At 33.4% G+C, this 21,526-nt stretch overlaps 1 protein-coding gene across 1 annotated transcript; it reads left to right on the forward strand.

Annotated features, from left to right (window-relative positions):
• The first annotated feature begins 389 nt into the window (after positions 1 to 389).
• Positions 390 to 20,705, forward strand: LOC139523859 (uncharacterized). The gene is made up of 5 exons (XM_071318246.1): positions 390 to 627; positions 4,827 to 5,050; positions 7,539 to 7,755; positions 13,750 to 15,248; positions 20,457 to 20,705. Exons 1-5 carry the CDS (start codon positions 390 to 392, stop codon positions 20,703 to 20,705), a joined length of 2,427 nt encoding a protein of 808 aa, XP_071174347.1.
• Positions 20,706 to 21,526: the final 821 nt, after the last annotated feature.

The raw sequence follows: 21,526 nt of genomic DNA on the forward strand, positions 1-21,526 counted from the left end.
ACAGTATTGAAGACTGGCTTGCTCATTTTGATAGATCACAAGTCTAAATTTTTCACGTTAAGATAGTCGGTAAGATAAATTAGTTACATAGTGTGCTAGTGACGTAATACGGTATATATGGGGTCACCCCATATGGAATTTACTGACCCTAAAAAGCTCGAATCCCCACATGGAATTTACTGACCCTATATATACCGTATTACGTCACTAGCACACTATGTAACTAATAATATCAATTTCATTGGAACTCTGGTGGATAGTTGCATCATTGACAATCATACTACATCTCCTTATCGTAAATGAAATAATAAAATTATAACGTAAATTAATGGTGATTTTTTTTTTTATAGAACATCATACATAATTATATTTCAAGAACGTTTAGAATAATGGCTTTGTCTAAAGTAGCTGATATGCCGTCTCTAACAGAGGAAGAGACCAATTTCCTTAGATTTGCAAATCTTTTGATTAGAATTTCACCGAAAGCTGTTCGGATGGTGTTTGATAAGTATTTCCAACCTTGTGGATTGAACGTGGTGTTGAACCAGTCAAAAGGAAAACTGGAATCTCTGAAACATAAAAAAGTCCTGAACAAGTCACAGATAGATATACTCTATCCATCACAAGGTAGGCCAACGTTTTATATACACACTATTGAAGATATAATGTAAACTGCTCTGGAACATAGAACACCCGCCCCGCAGCCATGGATTATTAATTGGTATGTTAAAAGCTACGTTTCGTCTGTAAATTTAAAGAGTTATGAACATTTAGGATTCTACTTCGTCGGAGTAGGTCCGGTAAGTCCCCTTTTTGGCCCAAAAATATAACAGTTTTACAAAATTGTTAAAATGTAAACTTTTAGTTATTTATTGGACAGTTGAATGCTTCTGCTACATAAATGGGCGTTTTTCAATAAAAGCGTTCCTTTCAGACCTAAAAAAATGGAAAATCAACTAGTCTAAAATTTATTTTCAAGAGTTATTTTGAATACCTCTATTATAGACCTGTTTGTAAACAAAAAGTGCAATCTTAAATACTCTTTTAAAATTATATTATTTTCATAATTTGTGTACTGTTTCTACGAAACTGCTTCTAAACACACATATTTTTGCAATTTTAAATGTTTCCTATAGACATTCCAGTTTGTTTACTTTATATACTAGAAAAATCTCTTTTTTTTCTGAATTGGAGAACCATTTTTTATCGATAAAGATTAGACAGTACTTCACATATGAAGGTACAACTCATGTTACGTAGTGGACATTTTGATGCGTTTCGTAGGTGACAAATCCAATTCGTAGTGGACAAAAAGTTTCGTAGTTGACATCAACCCTATTCTATGTTAATAAAAACATAATAAAAATTACATGAAACTAACCTTTGTTATTTGCAGTGCACGAATATAATTGAAAAAAGAGTAAAAAAAGACTGCATGGTAGTGGTAGTGTCCACTACGAAACGTTTTTCTCCCAAACTTGTTTCGTAGGGGACCGTTTCGTAGTGGACGTATTCACATGTTTTATTTTTTTCTCACAACCCCAATATTGCAATAGTAACAAGACTGACTGTATTCATCAAAGCGTTATTAAGCTGTACACTTATATTTTTTTCATAATTTTAAAACCAGTTACTGAAGGAGATTTGACCCTTTTCGTAGTGGACATTTACAAAAATACGGTATCACTCTGGTCCATTTGATGTGCTCAATTTTTCTTACCAACAGTTTAATTGCCGTTATAAAAGCATCACTTCTTTTGTAAGACCCTAATGTTTATATCTCTTGCAAACAAAAAATTACATTGATTTTATAAAACTGTTTATAAGCAAGTTTTAATGACTTCGTTTCGTAGTGGACATTGTGTTAGGGACACACCTTCTAAAATAAAAAATCCTATGTTAAAAGCTGTTTATTAAAATATGTTGGCTCTAAACATACTTTTGAATTAATAAAGAACTTATATTAAGTAAAATTAATATTTATTTCTACATTTTTTTACGATATTTGAGAGTATGAATGTTGAACAGGCGGTCTAGGGACATGCCATTTTGGTTGTTTTGGACCATTCAGGAATCAATATCTTATCAATCCCTCTAAAAAATAAACTGTTTCTTTGCTTAAAAATGTTATATATAATTCAATGTACTGACTGCAAAAATTACTTGCAAAGATCAAACACATTTTTTTTAAAGTGGCTGGGACAAGAAAGTACGTTTTTATTGAAAAACGCCCAAATATGGTCTGTTTTTGACAATACAATGCACATATATCGGGTTGTAGCACCATTAAGTCATGCTAAATTACTGAAATCTTCAAAATTCTAACATTTTAGTTAAATTTTAGACATATTTTGATGAATCACAGTTAAATTTTAACCTATTTGAAGCTAACGGTAGCCGAAAATGACTGTTTGAGGCCTGACGGTAAAGGGCATTACCACTCTCATGTATGTATAGGTTATCAGCTTTTTCACACATATAAGCCAGTGAGCCGCAATGAACCTTTTATGGCGAGTGAGTGCAGCTAAAGAGCTAAAGTGAATTAAATTGTATCCTCAGTAGGGGATATTTCAAGGGATCTACACGTAAAAAAACCTGATTATCTGCTTATCGTTCTGTTCCTGGCTTTATCACCTCCCTAACTTGGCCTATGACAGTTTTCACAGACGAAAGCAAGCTTGAAAACTTCTCCTCAGACACATGTATAGATTATCAGTTTTTCTACACACGAGTATTGTAAAATATTTGCCAGTGAGCCGCAATGAATATTTTTAGCGAGTGAGCCGCAATGAATATTTTTAGCGAGTGAGCCCGGCTAATGAGCTAAAATGAATCAAATTGTTTACTCAATCAGAGTTGTTAATATTTTAATGTATCTTTACAAAGAAAAGCTGCAAATCTCAGTGGCGATTCAGCACTTTTCATAAAGGGGTGGCCTCTGACTTTCCAAAGGGTTGCCAACTCCTGTCAAGCTTTGATGATTTTCTATATAATCAACTAAATTTTTCCCACCCATAGGAGGATCTAGGGGGGGGGGGGCAGACCCCCCCCCTTTCGTTGGAAAAATTTTGTTGATTATATAGGGAATCACTGAAGCATGACTGGAGCGGGCCCCTCTTAGGTCAGTCAGTGGGCCCGACCCAATAAAAAGTTCTGGATCCGCCACTGCCACCTCCTGGGTCTGTCTATGCATCTGTTTATGGTTCTGCGTATAATAGTACCAATACTGGGGTTTTTTTTTTACCTTCCTTAATACTTGGCCCTAGACAGTTGCTTATATGTTTATTTAAAGGTTCTATCACTAGTTTTTTTAGACTAGAGATTTCATGCGTACAAACCTGACATCAAACGCATGTACTACAGACGAAAAGAGACACATAATTTTATATAATAACCTTTAATTTACTTCGACTACTGATATGCAAACCAAAAAACAGACACAAAAATATCATGAAATAGCGATTGAAAGATTGATTGCACTTTGAATGTATAATTCAGACTGAGATACGTGTTACATGAGGAGTCGGTTTGTTTACAAATAATAATGTCACGTGATCGCTCACTGACGTCACAATTTGCATCGATCTTGCAATACACTACACAGTTCACTCATACAGTACCAATTATCATGCAACGGGAATGTGATTGGTTATCAAATAATACAGAAATAATGCATGTACAGTTTTAGAAGAAATTAGTTCATCAAATAGATTTTCACTTTTGAAACGAATAGGTCGGGTTGACATTTCTGTCATCGGGGATAATATTGAGATAAATGGGGTTAAACTGACCGTCAAAGATGTCTAGAGAAGCACATCTGGAGAACTTTAACATAAATAAGCCATACTTACCAAAATTACCCTATATTAATAAACCCTATGTAAGTGAAATTTCACAATGATTACGATAAACAATTTTGATTCTGGCGATGGTGCTGGTTAAATTGGCGCTAAAAATATTCTTACTCCTATTGCTTTACGTAATAAAATTTGTATAGAATTGAATTTGACTGAAGTTTGGCATAAAAAAAAAACGTGGATATGCAGAAGCATGACAATATATTACTGATAAAGTGTATATATATTTCTGTAAACGAAGTTGCCTGTATACTTCACTAAGGATTACATTTGAGCGAAAGGATATCTCTATTTGTGAATCGGTTTATTAACCCTTTGAACCCAGGGTCGAAGTTCAAGATGTTAACATATTAACGGAAATTTTTTGCGTTGCTTTTACATCATTGAGGCCATCTATTTTTATTGCGGGGTTTCACATATTTAAATTGGAATTATAGAAAAAATGGAATGTTGTTAGCAGAATCAAAACAGAAAATGATGAACACTTGATTATGTTTAGCAATACATAAATTGGATTGAGGGTCTGTGCATTCACATTATTTGTAAAACTCTCCTTATTCCTGTGAAGCGTGTGCTTTACATCGAGGCTTGCTATGCTTTACATCGACGCCACAGTGCTTCAACCAATCAGGGATTGTTTATTTGGGGCATTCGACCTATTTTAACTCAGATTTTTGCACATTTTAATCCAAATTATAGAAAAATGGAATATTGTTAGTACATATAAAATAGAAAATGATGAATACTTTTAGCTAAAGATGAATTGGATGGGGGTTCTGTGTATTCACATTATTTGTACAACTCTCCTTACTGATGCCATATTTTGGAATTTCCGCGACCTAAATGGTTCGCGAAAAGTAATATTTTTATATATAGTATAGTTAAAATTTGCCTTAATGTAACCAATGTGTTAGTAGTTGAATATAATTGATATCATAGATTAAAATAAAATTAATAATTGTTTTATAGGAACGATGACGGTGAAATCAACGGACATGGATCTTACTTTAATGATTTGTTTACTGCGCCATTTGCAAAAGATGAAATTTGAGGATTCACTTTCATTGGCAACAAATACCAGCGAAGCAGCAGATTTATCCAGAATAAAGTATTATAGAAACTGGATCGCTCATAACACCAATGGCCAAATAAGTAAACACGATTTTCCAGCGATTTGGAAAAATGCTAGTGAGGTAATTTCATAACAACATATAGATACTGTATTCATTTACTAACTTGTACTTTGGCGAAGGGCTTCACAAATATAATGCTTACAATCTAATATAAAAATAGTCACTATCTTGTTAGCTTACTCAGGACTAAGTGCTAACTACTGGGCTGATGTAACCCTCTAAGAGAGGAAACCTCCAGAGCAATGACACCGACCAGGTGGTTGTAAATAAACTAACGATAGACACACCTGGATTAAAATAGATAATAAATAAATTTGGTTTATTTACTGTCTTCTGATTGGTTAAAACTATTAGTTTTATTTTCAATGTTGTCAATTGTTATGGCGACACGCCCACTCTGGCGTTGTGTATTCATACGCCAACATATGAGTACGTTGTTATTGTTTATATAAATAATATAAAACGTTCTTTCAGCCTTATTTCTGATAGAAATTTATTTATAATGAATGGCAATAATTTATTTTTATTTTATTGAACCATAAAACTAATTTTTGACTCTTCACATTTGACATAATCCGCTTCGCGGATTATTCAATGTGAAGAGTCAAAAATTAGTTTCGCGGATTATTCAATGTGAAGAGTCAAAAATTAGTTTTATGGTTCAATAAATTCAAAATAGATAATAGTCATTCATTAAATAATAAATAAAATGGAATTTAAGGAATATGACTCTCTCATGCATTGTTCTGATTTCTAGTACGGGTTCGGCTTTTGGTTGTTGTTTGTTTTATCAGCTCTTCGACGTTCGTCTTCAGATTATGATTTTCTTATACTTTCGTCTCTATCACCACAGAAGAGACATTAAAATTGTCAAAAGGCTCATCTGGTGCAGAAAAATTGTACCGTTAATTTTATTATAGTTGTATAAGAACACATTACTCATGAGGTAAATTGATAAAATTAAGAATGAAAACGGGGAATTTGACAACACAAAACCAAAGTGCAGAAAACAGCCAACGGCTACCAATGGGTCTTCAACACATGCAGAAAATCCGCCACCCATTGTCGGGCTTCAGCTGGCTCCATAAAAATATGTTTACTAGTTCAGCGAAAATGGACGTCATATTAAACTTCGAAACATATAAATGAAACAAAATTAAAAATAAAACATACAAGACTAACAATGACTTAGGACCGTCACAAAAAATGATGCGGGGTAAAAAGATATTTAAGGAATGACTGTAATATTTTTTCTGTCTATGAAGAAATAACATAAAAAATGTGGTGCACACTGAATAACGCGCGTAGCGGGTTATTTTACACTCTTCGGGATCTTCGCCAGATTTTAATGAATATATATTGGCCAGTAATACCGATCTATTGAGTTATCCAGCTACAGCTGATTTTTTATGGTTTTTGTTGTGCTGTGACACGGCGGTCCCAGGTTTGGGTTAGGGTTGAGCGCTCACAGACTTGTTCTGTTATAAATAAGGCCGATACATTTTTCGTTTGAATTGTTTCATATTTCCACGTGGTGGTCTTTTATAGCCGACTATACGATTTGTTAAAGACCGTTTGCTGACATCCTCTTCATTTAAACTCTTGTCAACATAGCTAGTTGTCTCATTGGCAATCACACCAGATCTCACAACTTTATTGGGTAGTGGCGTCGGCGTCTTCGTCATTTAGATTGTTAGGTTTCCCGCCGATGTAGTTTTACATGTCAATTCGGATTCTTTCATAGCTAACTATGCGGTAAAGGTTTTGCTGATCTCCTTATTTTATTTAGCTAGCGGATCCCTCCCCGTGCTCTTCCTTCGATATAATTCACTGCGATTCTACATAGATACTAGGGAACAGGACAATTTTTTTTGCAGTAAGTAAAACTGTTTTGTAAATCTCCATGCATTGTTATAGGAGTTAACTTTTTAGATCATACAAGATTTTTAAAAATGGGTTTTTTTGTAGATGCTTTGATTTAATAAAACAAAATGAAGCATCTACAAAAAAAAAACACTATTTTTTAAATCTTGTATGTTACAGAAAAATTGACTTTTTATAGTCAACATTACAATTTTACACTGACAGCAGCAATCTTATACAACAGAAGGTTCCGTTTTTCTGATATTTGACTGCCGTTCCCCCTTTCCATAAAAAATAACGCACACAACCGAAGCACATTAAACAAACGAAATATGGAAATCGATTTAAAATAGACCTATGTTTTTCCTAAGTAGTCACGTGGTTTTACCTCATCTTCAAATAAACAAGTTGTCGACTTAATCAATTAACAAGTTGAATTCATCATGTCGACTTCTTATTACTATGTCATTACATTTATATTAGCAAGTCGCCATTGTAATGCAATTATTTCTTCATCATTCCGACAAGTTGACTCCACATGATGCTTAGATTCCAGCTTATAACACACAACATAACTAATAATTCCGACTTATTAGCAACAAAATAACTTTACAAGGGGTGTACCATATGCGCTTCCATAGATTCCAGCTTATAAATTAAATAGTGTTTGATTTTACTTTGTTAGGCAATTGGACGACTTGGTGGTCAATTGTTGAAGACGGAATGTGATATTTTGATGTCTTCAGATCTTGACAGTTCAAACAAGGAAGTCATCTTATCATTTGCCCAACAAGAGAGAAGATTGGAAAAAGTTGAAAAAGAATATGATAAAGTTGACGAAGAATTACAATATGCCAAGGAAAAAATAAATCAACTGCAAGAGAGTAAAGATAATACAAAAGGTAACTGATAGATAGTTGATAATGACTTGTGCATTCGGAGGATTATATTTGTACCAACAGGTACTATTCTGTTGTAATTACTAGCGAGCGAATCTAGACATTGTTTTGCGTTTATATAATAGCTTTACCTATACTAAGTCGTATGATATATACTAGTAGTTTGCACTTCAAGTCATAAAACACTAGACATGAAATAAAACCCTGGAAAAAACTAAGTGAAAATTACCAAAACTGATATGTTCCTGGCTAAAAAATAGAATTTTATCGTAGCTTTGAAATATGTATTTGCATAAAATTATCGATAATTCAGAATATCCGTAAAATTTAAGAGCAGAGACCATAAACTAAATGCCGAGGTTGGGCAGAATGTTTCTTAACCAATGACAAAAGCTCTTTACTGGACATGTTAAAAATTATAGAATAATATATGATAGAAATATGAAATTTAAATCAAAAGTACTGAAGTACTGAACATCGGATGAACGCAGGTTCTTGTGGATGGTCCGGTCCGACAAGCACTTGTAACGCTCAGAAACAAAATCACATCTCTATACCTGAAAGTGAGGTTAACGTTAATAGACAGATATTAATTGCGTAGATGATAAATTAATGACAGGGAATTCATTCTTACCGTAATGGCTATTATATTGTAGTGATACAAATCAGTATACTCTGGTTTATTGTTACATATTATATTAATACTTGTATATTACAGTTACATGTATATATAATATTCATACATTTGTATAACATACTATTCTACTATATCAATAACAGTGCAGCGCAAGTGCATGGTAGACACGTCACTCTTCTGTAATAATTCGATTTTACTAATAGAATGGATTTGAGTAGGCATTTTTTTTCCCTGGAAAAAATGTTTAATTATCCATGCAGAGTTGTCGTTCCTTAAGATTGCAAACGTTCTTGAGATATTCTCCCGCATGCGTGTGCATAGATATTAATGATTTTTCACTTATATACCCAAATATTTTAATATTATTAATATATCTTCTTTAAAAAGTATTTGTTGAGTATTTATTGATGAAATGAATTTATAACAAGCGATAAGGAATGTTAGTTTGCACTTGATGATGTCTACGTATTCATCATATTCATAGATCGGTTAAAAACCCAAAACGAATATCTGTATTACGTAATGGAAATATAGGCGATAGCAATACACAGGAATGCTCTCACGGTCATCCGCTGTAAAAATCCTCAAACAATTCCATATTTGCAGGTGCATCAATTCAACATATGTGCAACTTCATGTTTTAGGGATCTGGGTCGCCAGGGAACACTAATAAATATGTGCCTGTCTTAATTCAAAAACGTTCAAAAGTCAGCCACTACTATGATTCATTTCTAAGATTACATTATAACATATGATTGCAAGGGAGGTAAATTGTGATATGGTTATATTTATAAATTAACTGTTTACAAAATTTTGAATTTTTTGAAATACTAAGGCTTTTCTACCTCAGGCATAGATTACCTTAGCTGTATTTTGCAACACTTTTAGGAATTTTGGATCTCGATGCTCTTCAACTTCGTACTTTATTTGGCATTTTAATGAACTTTTTTGGATTCGAGCGTCACTGATGAGTCTTTTGTAGACGAAACGCGCGTCTGGCGTTTATACAAAATTTAGTCCTGGTATCTTTGATGAGTTTATTTACCATGTTCCTAGACTCGATCACCCAGACGGATTGTGAATATAGCGACGTTTGATTTATGTAATTCAAGCGTCTGGGTAACCGATACTACCATTTTCCATGATATCAACTCGATTGATTCAACATCCAATCAACACTGCAGTCTATATATATGTATAAAACGGTTAAGGAAAAGTTAAATTAACAAATGGGAATGCATTTAATTTTTTTTTTTATCATGGACCTATTGCCATATTGTTTTTACGTCACCCGAAATTTTGCTATCACATGGTGTCCATCTTCTGTTGTTCGTCGTCGTCTTTTTACTTTTACAAAGGTCATCTCCGTTGAAACTACTGGGCCAAATCTTACCTAACTTGACCACAACCATCATCCCGTGGTTCACACGCAGGAATGCCTTTTAACCACAAAAAGACGCAAAAGTGTAAATTTAAAGCGATGATTAGTGGTGCTCTACAAGAGTCATTTAGTGTTTTGCTTATCCTCTTCTCAGTCACGAAAAGAAAAAGAAACAGTGGTTTCGTATTTTTTCATCTTGTACGGAAGCCTTTTAGGGTCATGCTTATTTACTTTTTACAATTGGATACAACTAATGTCAGGACGTCGATAACGTCGGATCAAAACAAATTGTCAATGCGTAGGAAAAAGATATAGTTCCTTACATTTTCCACATTAATTTTATAAAAAAAAAGCCATTTGCCAATGTAATAAAAAGAATAACTAATCGCCGTATTTGAATATCAAAAATAAGACAACTTGTGACCGAACGCCGCTATGGATTAAACTCGTGCTGCGCACTCGTTTAATCCATGCGTCGTTCGGTCACGCGTTGTCTTATTTTTGATATTCAAATACGGCGATTAGTTATACTATAATTATTAATTTGATATAACAAATTATCAATTTGATATTATCAGAATATTAGCCCGCTAAGCACCAATTCGAAAAATATGGCATTTCCGTTAATTTGATGCTATTGTCATACAGTAAAAATTATATGTTTTTTAGTCTAAGTCCATGTTGCTCTTGGGCTGATATTGAACCTAGGGCTGATAATACATGCGATATGAAAAATGCCATGTAATAATCTGATATTATTAATTTGATATTAAAAATTATCAATTTGATATAAAAAATTGTCCATTTGATATTATACAAATATAGCCTTTGTATGAGGTCGATACCAGAATATATTGACCTGAAAGAAGTCCGAGGTCGATATACTTCTTTGGGTCAATATATCCTGTTGGAATTTTATACATGCTAGGTTTTTTTAAGAAGGAAAAGCCATTTTTATATTCTTGCATGTTCCTATGTTCCTATGTTCCTTAAAACACTTACATGTCATTAGAACTCTTCGTTCCGCTTTGACTTGAAAATATGCAATTTAAATTGATCATATAGACCCCCTTTTCTCTCTTATATTTGTTCGTTCTAAGGCACCAGGTCACATATACGAAATTGAGAAACAAGTCCCGAAAAATTGTCTCTAATAAAAGGGAAATGGGAGGAGAGTTGGTTATAGAAACATTAAACCTGTAAATTGAGTTTTGAAAATGCATAATATATTTGTCACCGGACGTCAGATGAACCATCAATTTTACACGAAATGCGCCAGTTCGGGTATTGCAACTTTTAATTAATCATTATTATGATAAAATTATACTATTTTTAGCGAAATTCACAATTTGTTATATAAAATTATTAAATTGTTTTATCAAATTGTAAAAAGTAAATTAACATGGACCTTAAAGGCTTCCGTAATTTTGAACCTGTATACAGATCTCCTATGTATTATCTCATTTCAGAACGTAAGACTACTAGACTGTCGAATTATATCTGAACGCTTCTTTAAGTTCTAGTAAAATATTTTATTATCAAGACCATAAAAATCCTTTCATCATGAGACATAGATAAATGTGAAAAATTAAAAAAAATTATGCACAGAAAAATCCACTGAAGAAAAGATCTATTCAAGTTTCAACATAAATTACTGTATACGTCGAATATATACATTAAGCACAAAGGACTACATAATATATTGACCATTAAGGCGAGGTATAGGAAAGAGTAAGTTTTGCTGGGATTTGTCTAAGGATACAGCTGTTGGTAAAACATTTAAGGGTTTCATCAAGAACTGACATTCAAGAATAATATCATTAATTGTTATAATTTTTTTCTAGTTTGAAATGTTTTACATTTGTCATTTTGTGGTCTTTTATATGCTAACGTCGTCCCCATTTTATTTGATTATAAGGCATCGCAAAGGAGTTATTGACTTAATCAACGAATTTTATCTTGAAAATTATGACAGATCGACAGCAAATTTAAATAGCAAAAATGATATGCAGACAAGATCTACAAATAATCAACATGATCGAAATCGGCAGTCGACACCTTTTTAAAGTTGTTGCCCTTTAATGGCGGTGTTTCCATGTTTGCCTATTATCTTAAAAACTATACTAGATTGATAGAAACTTTAAAAAGGAAAATAAAGATCAGGAGGACAAGATTAACAATTAAGTCAGCATGAACAGAATCGACTCCTTATTGAAGTTATTGCACTTTAATGACTATCTTTTCCTTTTTAGCTCACCTGGACACAGGGCCAAGTGAGCTTTTCTCATCACTTGGCGTCCGTCGTCCATCGTCGTCCGTCGTCGTCTGTCGTCGTCCTTCGTCGTCCGTCGTCGTTAACTTTTACAAAAATCTTCTCCTCTGAAACAACTGGGCCAAATTTAACCAAACTTGGCCACAATCATCATTCGGATATCTAATTTAAAATTGTGTCCGGTGACCCGCCAAACCAACCAAGATGGCCGCCATGGCTTAAAATAGAACATAGGGGTAAAATGTAGATTTTGGCTTATAACTCTGAAACCAAAGCATTTAGAGCAAATCTGACGGGGGTAAAGATCTATCTGCCCTGAAATTTTCAGATGATTCGGACAATGGGTTATTGGGTTGCTGCCCCTGAATTGTCAATTTTAAGGAAATTTTGTCCGTTTTCGGTTATTATCTTGAAAATTATTATAGATAGAGATAAACTATAAACAGCAATAATGGTCAACAAAGTAAGATCTACAAATAAGTCAATAATATCAAAATGGTCAGTTGACTCCTTAAGGAGTTATTGCCCTTAATAGTAATTTTTTACCAATTTTTCTTAAATTTTTGTAATCTTTTACAAAAATCTTCTCCTCTGAAACTACGGGACCAAATTTAACCAAACTGAGCCACAATCATTATTAGGGTATCTAGTTTAAAAGATATGTGCGGTGACCCGGCCAACCAACCAAGATGGCCGCCATGGCTAAACATTGAACATAGGGTAAAATGTAGACTTTGACTTAGAACTATGAAACCAAAGCATTTAAAGCAAATCTTACAAGGGATTAACTTGTTTATCTAGTAAATATCTATCTGCCCTATAATTTTCAGATGAATTGGACAACTGGTTGTTGTGTTGGTCCCCCCCCCCCCCCCCAAATTGGTAATTTTTAAAGAAATTTAGCCGGTTTTGGTTATTATCTTGAATACTATTATAAATAGAGATAAACTGTAAACAGCAATAATGTTCAGCAAATTAAGCTCTACAAATAAGTCAATATGACCAAAATGGTCAGTTGACCCCTTAAGGAGTTATTGCCCTTTATAGTCAATTTTTAACAATTTTCATTAATTTGGTAAATTTTGGCAAGTTTTTACAAAATGTTTTCCTCTGTAACTAAAGGGCCAAGTTCATTACAGATAGAGAAAATTTTAAGTAGCAAGAATCAGTAAAGTATGATATTGATCTACAAACACATCACCAAGGTGAGCGACACAGGCTCTTAAGAGCCTCTAGTTTTTTTAATCTTTGCTTTTTATCTTGAAAATTGTATTTTAGAAAAAGAAACTTTTAAAGGGGAAAATGAACAGTAGGTTAAGATCTTCAAATATCTCAACATGACTGAAATTGTCATTTAACTCTTAATAGAGTTATTCCATTTTAATAATGAATTTTACTAAAAAGTAGCAATTGTTGAAGATGCAGGTGTTATTTTTATAACACCACTGCATTATGAAGGCGGATATTTGAAATGTCAGTCACAATTACAAGTTTTACCCCTATACGTACTCATGTGCCTAAACATGTCTTTCTTTGTTATTTATTCGTTGGTTTTCTGTCTCAGTGACGGCTGTCTGTAATTTCTTTTATCCAGTAGGAATAAAAGTGACATTAAATTATACGTTATGTGTTGTGTGATCTTGATGTACATTTAGATTATCTTGTATCATTTAAAATAAATGAATAATTTAAATGTTTTTGTTATAGATAACCTTTTATTGCAAGTTGATGATTGGGAACAAAGCAATGATAAATGCTTTCCAACATCAGCTGTTAAAACAGTTTTGGAGACCGTTATGCATACATCATTTGTAGTAATCAGTGGTAGCGCTGGAATGGGGAAAAGCGCAATGGCCTATCACATTGGGTTACTATTTCGTGATACGAAGGAGTACGAAATTTTACCCATTCATGAACCATCAGATATTTTGAAATTTTGTCAATCTGGACGAAATCAGATAGTCATTATTGATGATATATGTGGAAAATTTTCCATCAACAAGCACAATGTTGACTCGTGGATGAGTTTAAAAAGTTCAATCAAACAAGTTGTTAAACAGTGCAAGACATCTTTACGCATTGTTGCAACTTGCAGACTGCATATACGCAAAACTAAACAATTTGAAAAACTTATAAATGAATTTGAAATGAAAGATTGTAATCTTCTCTCTGATGAAATGGCATTAGAATTGGACGAGAAACATAAAATAGGATTGTGTCATTTGAATCAAGAATGTTTGGACCAGTTACCAGAAAAAGTCATTGCGCAAACAGACATGTTTCCTCTTCTATGTAAACTATCAGCAGAAAAGACTTTTAATCCTGGCTTCTTTGAAAAACCTTATGACATTTTTGAAAAAGAATTAGGCGAAATGGCCACGGAAAACATAGAATGTTTTTTTGGTCTTGTTTTACTAGTACTGTTTAACAACAATTTAAGGATAATTTTATTTGAGGATAGAAGCAATAGAAGATTTAACGAAATATTTGAAGAAGTGTTTGAGGAATTAGACATGTCAAGCAGGCCGTCGAAAAGTTCTGTTTTGCACAGTCTAAAAACACTAAAAGGAACATTTATTAAAGAAAGCGAATGTTCGTTTTCTGCGATACATGATCAAGTGTTCGATTTTATTGCATTTTTCATTGGAAAAATGTTACTGAAAACTATCCTGAAATACGGAAGAAGCACTTTCATTGCTGAACGAATGAGTTTTAAATTCTTGGTTGAAATAACAACAGACAATGATTTTGTAATTATGCTTGATGAGACTCACAAAGAGTTGTACTTTCGAAGAATTGAGGAAGAAATTAGAGGCAGAAAATTTTCCACTGTTTTCTGCAATATAATAGCAAAGACGTTATTTTACCAAGAAAAAATTATATCTTTGTGTTTTAAACAAAGTGGCACATTTTCTATTTTAACAGGCAATGTGTGGCCATTGATTTTGAGTGCGTATAGTGACTGTAACATGATTTTTACCTTTCTTGAAAAAGAACGATTAAAAAGAATGAATTGTGAACAAGTATCAGAAACAGAATCAGAAGTAGGTGGTGCTCTGAGGAATGTATTCTTTGACACACAAATAAGTTTTGATGAATACGATAATGAAGCTTCGCATGAATTATCATCTTCAAATGGTCCACTTTTAACGGTAGTTACCTGGGAACGGGTTGATTTAATGCAATGTTTACTGCAATCTTACAAAGTAGGTAATATAAATGAAACATTCACTATAGGGGTAAAGAAGTTCACACCTCTTTTATTTGCATATGATAACGGACAGTTCGAAATTGCAAAAATGCTCGTGAAATTTTTACTCTTGAATAAGGAGAACGATTCGAAAGAAACACCACTGTTTCTTGCTTGTCGATTTGGACATACTGAATGTGTGAAATTACTTGTCGAAGGTCAATGCGATGTCAATTGCATTGATACGGAAGGTAAAAGCCCTTTGCTCATAGCTTGTGCAGATGAAAATGCTGACATAGTTGAAATTCTTTTAAATGCAAATTACTGTAAAATTGACCATTGTGATAACCTTAAAAACAACGCGCTTACAATAAGTTGCGAGTTATGTAATACAGAAATAGCACATCTTTTGATATCACACGGCTGTAATTTAAATACTGCAAATGTTCATGGAACAACTGCCATACATATTGCAGCTACAATGGGATATATCGAAATAATGCAGTTACTAATTTCATACAACTGTGAAATCAACGTTTGTGACAATTATAATCAGACACCTTTACATTTAGCAATTTACAGCTATCAAAAAACTTGCTTAGAATTGCTTATTTCGAACGGTTGCGATGTAAATATTTGTGATCTTGATGGACAAACCTCGCTTTTCATAGCATGTAAGAAAGGACATGTCGACATTGTGGAAATAATTTTGAACACAAATCTTTGCGATATTGATAAATCGGACAATAATCAAGATTCTCCTTTGGCGATAGCTTGTGCATATGGATGTAAAAGTATTGTTGAACTTTTAATACTGCGAAAATGCAATGTTAATAGTGTTAATAAATACGGACTCTCTCCACTACACATAGCTGTACTTGGTGACTACATGGAGATAGTACAGACTCTAATTGAAAGTGGATGTGATATAAATTTGTGTAATGCCAATAAGCAAACACCTCTTTTTTGTGCATGTGATAGGGGTATTTGTTCAGCAGTTCAATTGTTGTTAAATAAGGGATGCGATGTAAACATCTGTAATTCAGATGGTTTGACACCATTAGATATTGCAAACTTCAAAGGTTTTTTAAACATTGCCGCATATTTAAGTAATAAAGTGAAATCTAACGAGATTGAAATAATATATTCAAGAATCTAAAACATGAATAAGAAGAAGGTGAAAAAAGGAGAGTATGTCACGATGTGCTTACAACATTTACATGATATATGCATTTTTTTCAAAGTTTGTGCGCTATTTTCCAGGAAAACGTGCTACTTAAACTAAAATAATTATACTTTAGATATCTACCCTATAAGCATGCAAAATATTTAATAACTTTTTTTCTGGCGTAGTCGATAATAGTTTTGAACTGTCCGCCATTAATCACATAATGCTAAACTATGGTAACGCATATATATGTGTTGTCTCTGATCTGTTCTCTGATTGGATGAAAATACCATTTTTTTTTATGTACAAACCTGCGTTTGTTTTTAAAAATATGTGATGTACAGCAGATGATAGATCTAAAAATAGATATCTAAGATAAAAAAATCTTATACCAATAGTACAATTTAAGTATTCTGGATAATTAGCTTTTTAGAATAGCAAACATTTACTAGTGAAAAATTCGAACCAATAATAAAACGCATCCATGCATATTATATTTTTCGCGAGGTTAAAGAATGTAAACATCCAGTTCATCCAAAAAGATATGCACAAGCTACATAGAAATATGAACGGGAAATCTATGAGATTTAAACATTCAAATAAACGTAAATGAAAGTATCAACATTTTCATTATCTAATGCGAACATGTTTCCAGTTCACTGTCATCGTACTTTATGTGGAGCAGGATCTGCTTACCCTTCCGGAGCACCTGAAATCACCCCTTGTTTTTGGTAGGGATCGTGTTGCTTATTCTCTAGTTTTCTATGTTGTGTCATGTGTACTATTGTTTGTCTAATTGTCTTTTTTATTTTTAGCCATAGCGTTGTCAGTTTATTTTCGATTTATTAGTTTGACTGTCCCCTGGTATCTTTCGTCCCTCTTTTATAACTAATACAGTTTATATAGGTAAATCTTTAAAATTGTTTATATTAGGTTCAATTAATCTAAAATCGAAGATTTATTTGCTTGAATGCTATAAACATATCTTCCAAGGACACTTTAAAGGGAATTTTCAGTCTGCACTTTAATACAATTTTGTTTACATGCTACATGTGCAGAAAGAAGTAAAACAAAAATGCTAAACTTCAAGGAAAGTCCAAAATGGTAAGTCCTTTAACAATTGGCAAAATTAATAGCTCAAATAATTCAAATTAATGGTGAATAAAAAAACGGTAATATTCCTGACTTGGTACTACTTGATTTATTTCACTTGACTGGATGGGGTTTAACCAATTCGTTTATCATATACCAGTCCATCTATAGATAGGTGTTTGGGATAAACTCACCAATGAAGTATCCAGTTATGGTCATTGATCTGGGTAAGATATGTAAACACTTTATGTGTAATCGCAAGGTTAATAGTCAATATATGAATATTAATGGGTTCAAAATATCGTCGATCAAAGAGTGTCAAAATATATATAGCAAATTTTAGAGCTTGTCAAAAGATGTGTGTATAGATTATCTGCCTTCGGCTTCCGTACGTTATTCGCTCCGAAAAAGGTTTGCATCTATGACAAATTTATGCATTTATTGTCATTGACAATTCTTCCCTGTTCTAAAGACTGTTTTTATGCCCCATTTATGGGCATTGTATTTTTTGGTCTGTGCGTGTGTCCGTCCGTAAGTCTGTCCCCCTTCAAGTTGAAATTTTTGGTCGATGTAGTTTTTGATGAAATTGAAGTCAAATCAACTTGAAATTTAGTACACATGTTCTCTATGATATGATCTTTCTAATTTTAATTTTAATAGAGTTTTTACCCCATTTTCACGGTCCACTGAACATAGAAAATGATTGTGCGGATGGGGCATCCGTGTACTAGGTACACATAATTGTTGTTTAATTTTTATATGTTTTACATTGTATATATTTATATATTTATCTCAAGTTTTACAGGCACTTGCACAACCTTTACAAGTTAATTAACAGTAAATATGCATATTTATTAGACAACTAAAAGCGTGTGCCCAATTTTCAGAATTGTTAGTTTTTTACGTCAAATTAAGGACGTTTTATGATGATAAAAAAGACATAAACGATTGATGTTTTAAAAATATTTCTCTTATTTTGGTGCTATTTTCACATTTTATTTTCTAACCGGTGTGAGAAAAATATTTCTCAACACCAGTGAAAAATCTGTTTTCGGCAAATGATTGGTTGAAATTTTATTGTGACGTTGAATTTGTTCTCCTGAATTTTCTTATTGTGACGTCATGAAAAAAGGCGACCATGCCTGATGACGTCACATCAAAAGTACACAACTTTTCTCAAATCTTTAAAACGGAAGGATAAAAATCATTAGAGAAACAGATTCAAACACTGTAACCCGTGTATTACGATATGTCTCCACTCTCAACAGTTAAATTTAATTATTTAAAAAGCTCGGCAAGCCTCGCGCTTTAAATATTAAAATTTAACTGTCTAGAGTGGAGAAATATCGTAATACTTCCGGCTTCAAAATATTCTGGAATGGTTTGACCGTTACTACTATTGATACAGGGTATCTCAGTGCAATTACGGAGACGTCTGATTGTTTGTGACAGTTATTAGTCCAGCAGATAGGTGCAATATATGAAGGAATTGTGCACTTCGTGTTAAAAGCACCAAATTTTGCTCAAACATACTTCTATCTATACTCTTCAATTTTAGATATGGAGGCAAGCTGGAAACATAGTTAACTTCCGGTAAAATCCAAAATGGCGGATTCATGTTTAAATTTCAACTTTTCTTAATTCTCTTTCAATTTTTTTAGTTTGAACTAAAAGAACTGATGTTTTAATTGATCTGCATCGTATTAGATGGGTTTCAGTGTTGCTGAAGCAGCAATTTGGATGAGTTTGGTTAACTTCCGGTCGAAATTTCATGTCAAAATTCAAGAAAAATGTTGACTTTTAATTTGCAAAAAGTGAGAAGAATGGTGTAATAGAATCAGGTATTTATTTCTTTGCAGATCATTAAAATTCAATTGATATGGTGAACACTACTGTTTCATTATTATATTTGAATGAAGATAGACATACACTTCGATAAATCAAGAGTCTAAATAACAATTGAAAGATGAGCTCTTAAAGATTTAAACTTATTGAGGCATCAGATAATCGAAGACCAGGTAGTTCGTCCCCAAATGTTGAAGAGGTTGACTGGACTACAATCTGTCGATACCTGTAACTTAGCATTGCACAAGGTCAGGTTTTTCTCTGGTTGTTTATGACGTCTTTACACTAAATCCATTGGATGTTGGATGTGTACGGATTGATAGTTTAGTCTTAGTTGCATGATTTTTTTATTAGTTGTTAGTGGCTTTGAACTAGCTGTCAGATAACTGCGAGTACTCTCAGATCTGTTCATTGTGTCTTTTTGTGTCGGGATGTATAAGTACCCAGGCCACGTCCACTTGTATTTTTGTCCATCTGATGAGTTAACCTTTTTTCAACTGAGTTTTATAGTTCGTTCTTATGTTGTACTGTTATACCACTGTTAGGGGGAGGGTTTGGATCCCGCTAACATGTTTAACCCCGCCACATTATTTATGTATGTGCCTGTCCCAAGTCAGGAGCCTTTAATTCAGTGGTTGCTGTTTTTTTATGTGTTACATAATTGTTTTTCGTTAATTTTTTTACATAAATAAGGCCGTTAGTTTTCTCGTTGGAATTGTTTTACATTGTCTTATCGGGGCCTTTTATAATAGCTCACTATGCGGAATGGGCTTTGCTCATTGTTGAAGGCTGTACGGTGAGCTATAGTTGTTAATGTCTGTTTCATTTTGGTCTTTGTGGATAGTTGTCTCATTGGCAATCATACCACATCTTCTTTTTTATATTTAGTTCATTTATATGCTTTGGAATTTAGTGTGACATCCATTTACTCTGAATTAGTACACCATTTGTATAGGGACCAGCTGGTGACCACGTCCGGTTGCTGGAATTTCTCGCTGCATAGAACACTTATTGGTGGCATTCGGCTATTGTCTGCTCTTTGGTCAGTTTGTTGTCTCTTTGATATATTCCCTATTTCTATTCTCAATGTTAAATATATAATTTGTCAAAATATGACAGACGAATAGCTGCAATGCCCTACACCCTCAAAGTGTAACAATATTGGTGCCGGATATGGCTGGAAATCTCGTTAAATACAAACAACTTCCATGTTTACCGTCTACGACCCATCTGTATACACAATATGATGGCAGGGGTCTTCCACGTACTACGTACAAAATCAATGCCAAATGGCAGAAGACCTGCCATCTAAACACAGAACTAAAGAGAGCTAAAATAAGACATCAAAAGGATACAGATGATATGTAAAAAAAAAAAAAAAAACAGGCAATAGGAGCTGGAAACCCACCCGCACGGTCAATGTGTACAAATGCTTCAGTACACAACTTTATTAGAGAAGCTAAGTGCTGGGGACCTCATTGTACAAGAAACGAAATATCATGTCCAATGTCTTACTTATCTTTATCGACAGGCATCAAAAGTCTCTAGTGAAGATGAGACTTAATAAGGAAGAGATGCACGAATAAGCCATGGAATCGCATTAGCTGACATCATCAGCTACAATGAAGATTCCATAACCAAAGAATATTTAGCACCAAGATTCAAAGTTGTCAGGTTTTTTTCTAGGCAAATAAGGAATCTAGATGTTGACATTGAAGACAGAGTTCATAATTCAAGATGAAAGAATAGACTTCTTACATTTTAAAATTATGGGTTGTTTGCCTGTGAGAGAGCTTTCACATGTTTGAATTGGATGGAGATTTGTCTCAATGGCACCCATACAACTTCTTATATCTAATGCTGGCTTATTTACCTGGTATTCAGGAATAAAAACAAGAGAGAGAGAGAACTAACTTGCTTTCAAATATAATATAGAACCCTCGTTTTAGAAAGCAGGTGATGATGCCTTTGACTAAAACTAAATTCAGATTTATAAAGCAGTAACAATAATTCGCAGCGACATGTTTATTGTTACATTTTGGTTTGACGGTAGTTTTCCAGTGAACTGTGAGGAGAATTATGTTCCAAGATCTCCTGTAGCTCTTGTTAGTATGTTGTTGTATGGACAATATATAACAACCGACTCTTATAAGCAGGAAACACCAACGATTGCTTGGATATTTATATTT

This window comes from Mytilus edulis, chromosome 1 (assembly GCF_963676685.1).
Source record: "Mytilus edulis chromosome 1, xbMytEdul2.2, whole genome shotgun sequence".
NCBI lineage: Eukaryota > Metazoa > Mollusca > Bivalvia > Mytilida > Mytilidae > Mytilus > Mytilus edulis.

Bases quoted from the DNA above. Each gene is read 5' to 3' on its own strand.
- LOC139523859 (XM_071318246.1), top strand. From the start codon at position 390: ATGGCTTTGTCTAAAGTAGCTGATATGCCGTCTCTAACAGAGGAAGAG. The intron at 5,051-7,538 runs GTAATTTCATAA...TTACTTTGTTAG, and splicing joins TTTGGAAAAATGCTAGTGAG to GCAATTGGACGACTTGGTGG. The intron at 7,756-13,749 runs GTAACTGATAGA...TTTTTGTTATAG, and splicing joins GAGTAAAGATAATACAAAAG to ATAACCTTTTATTGCAAGTT.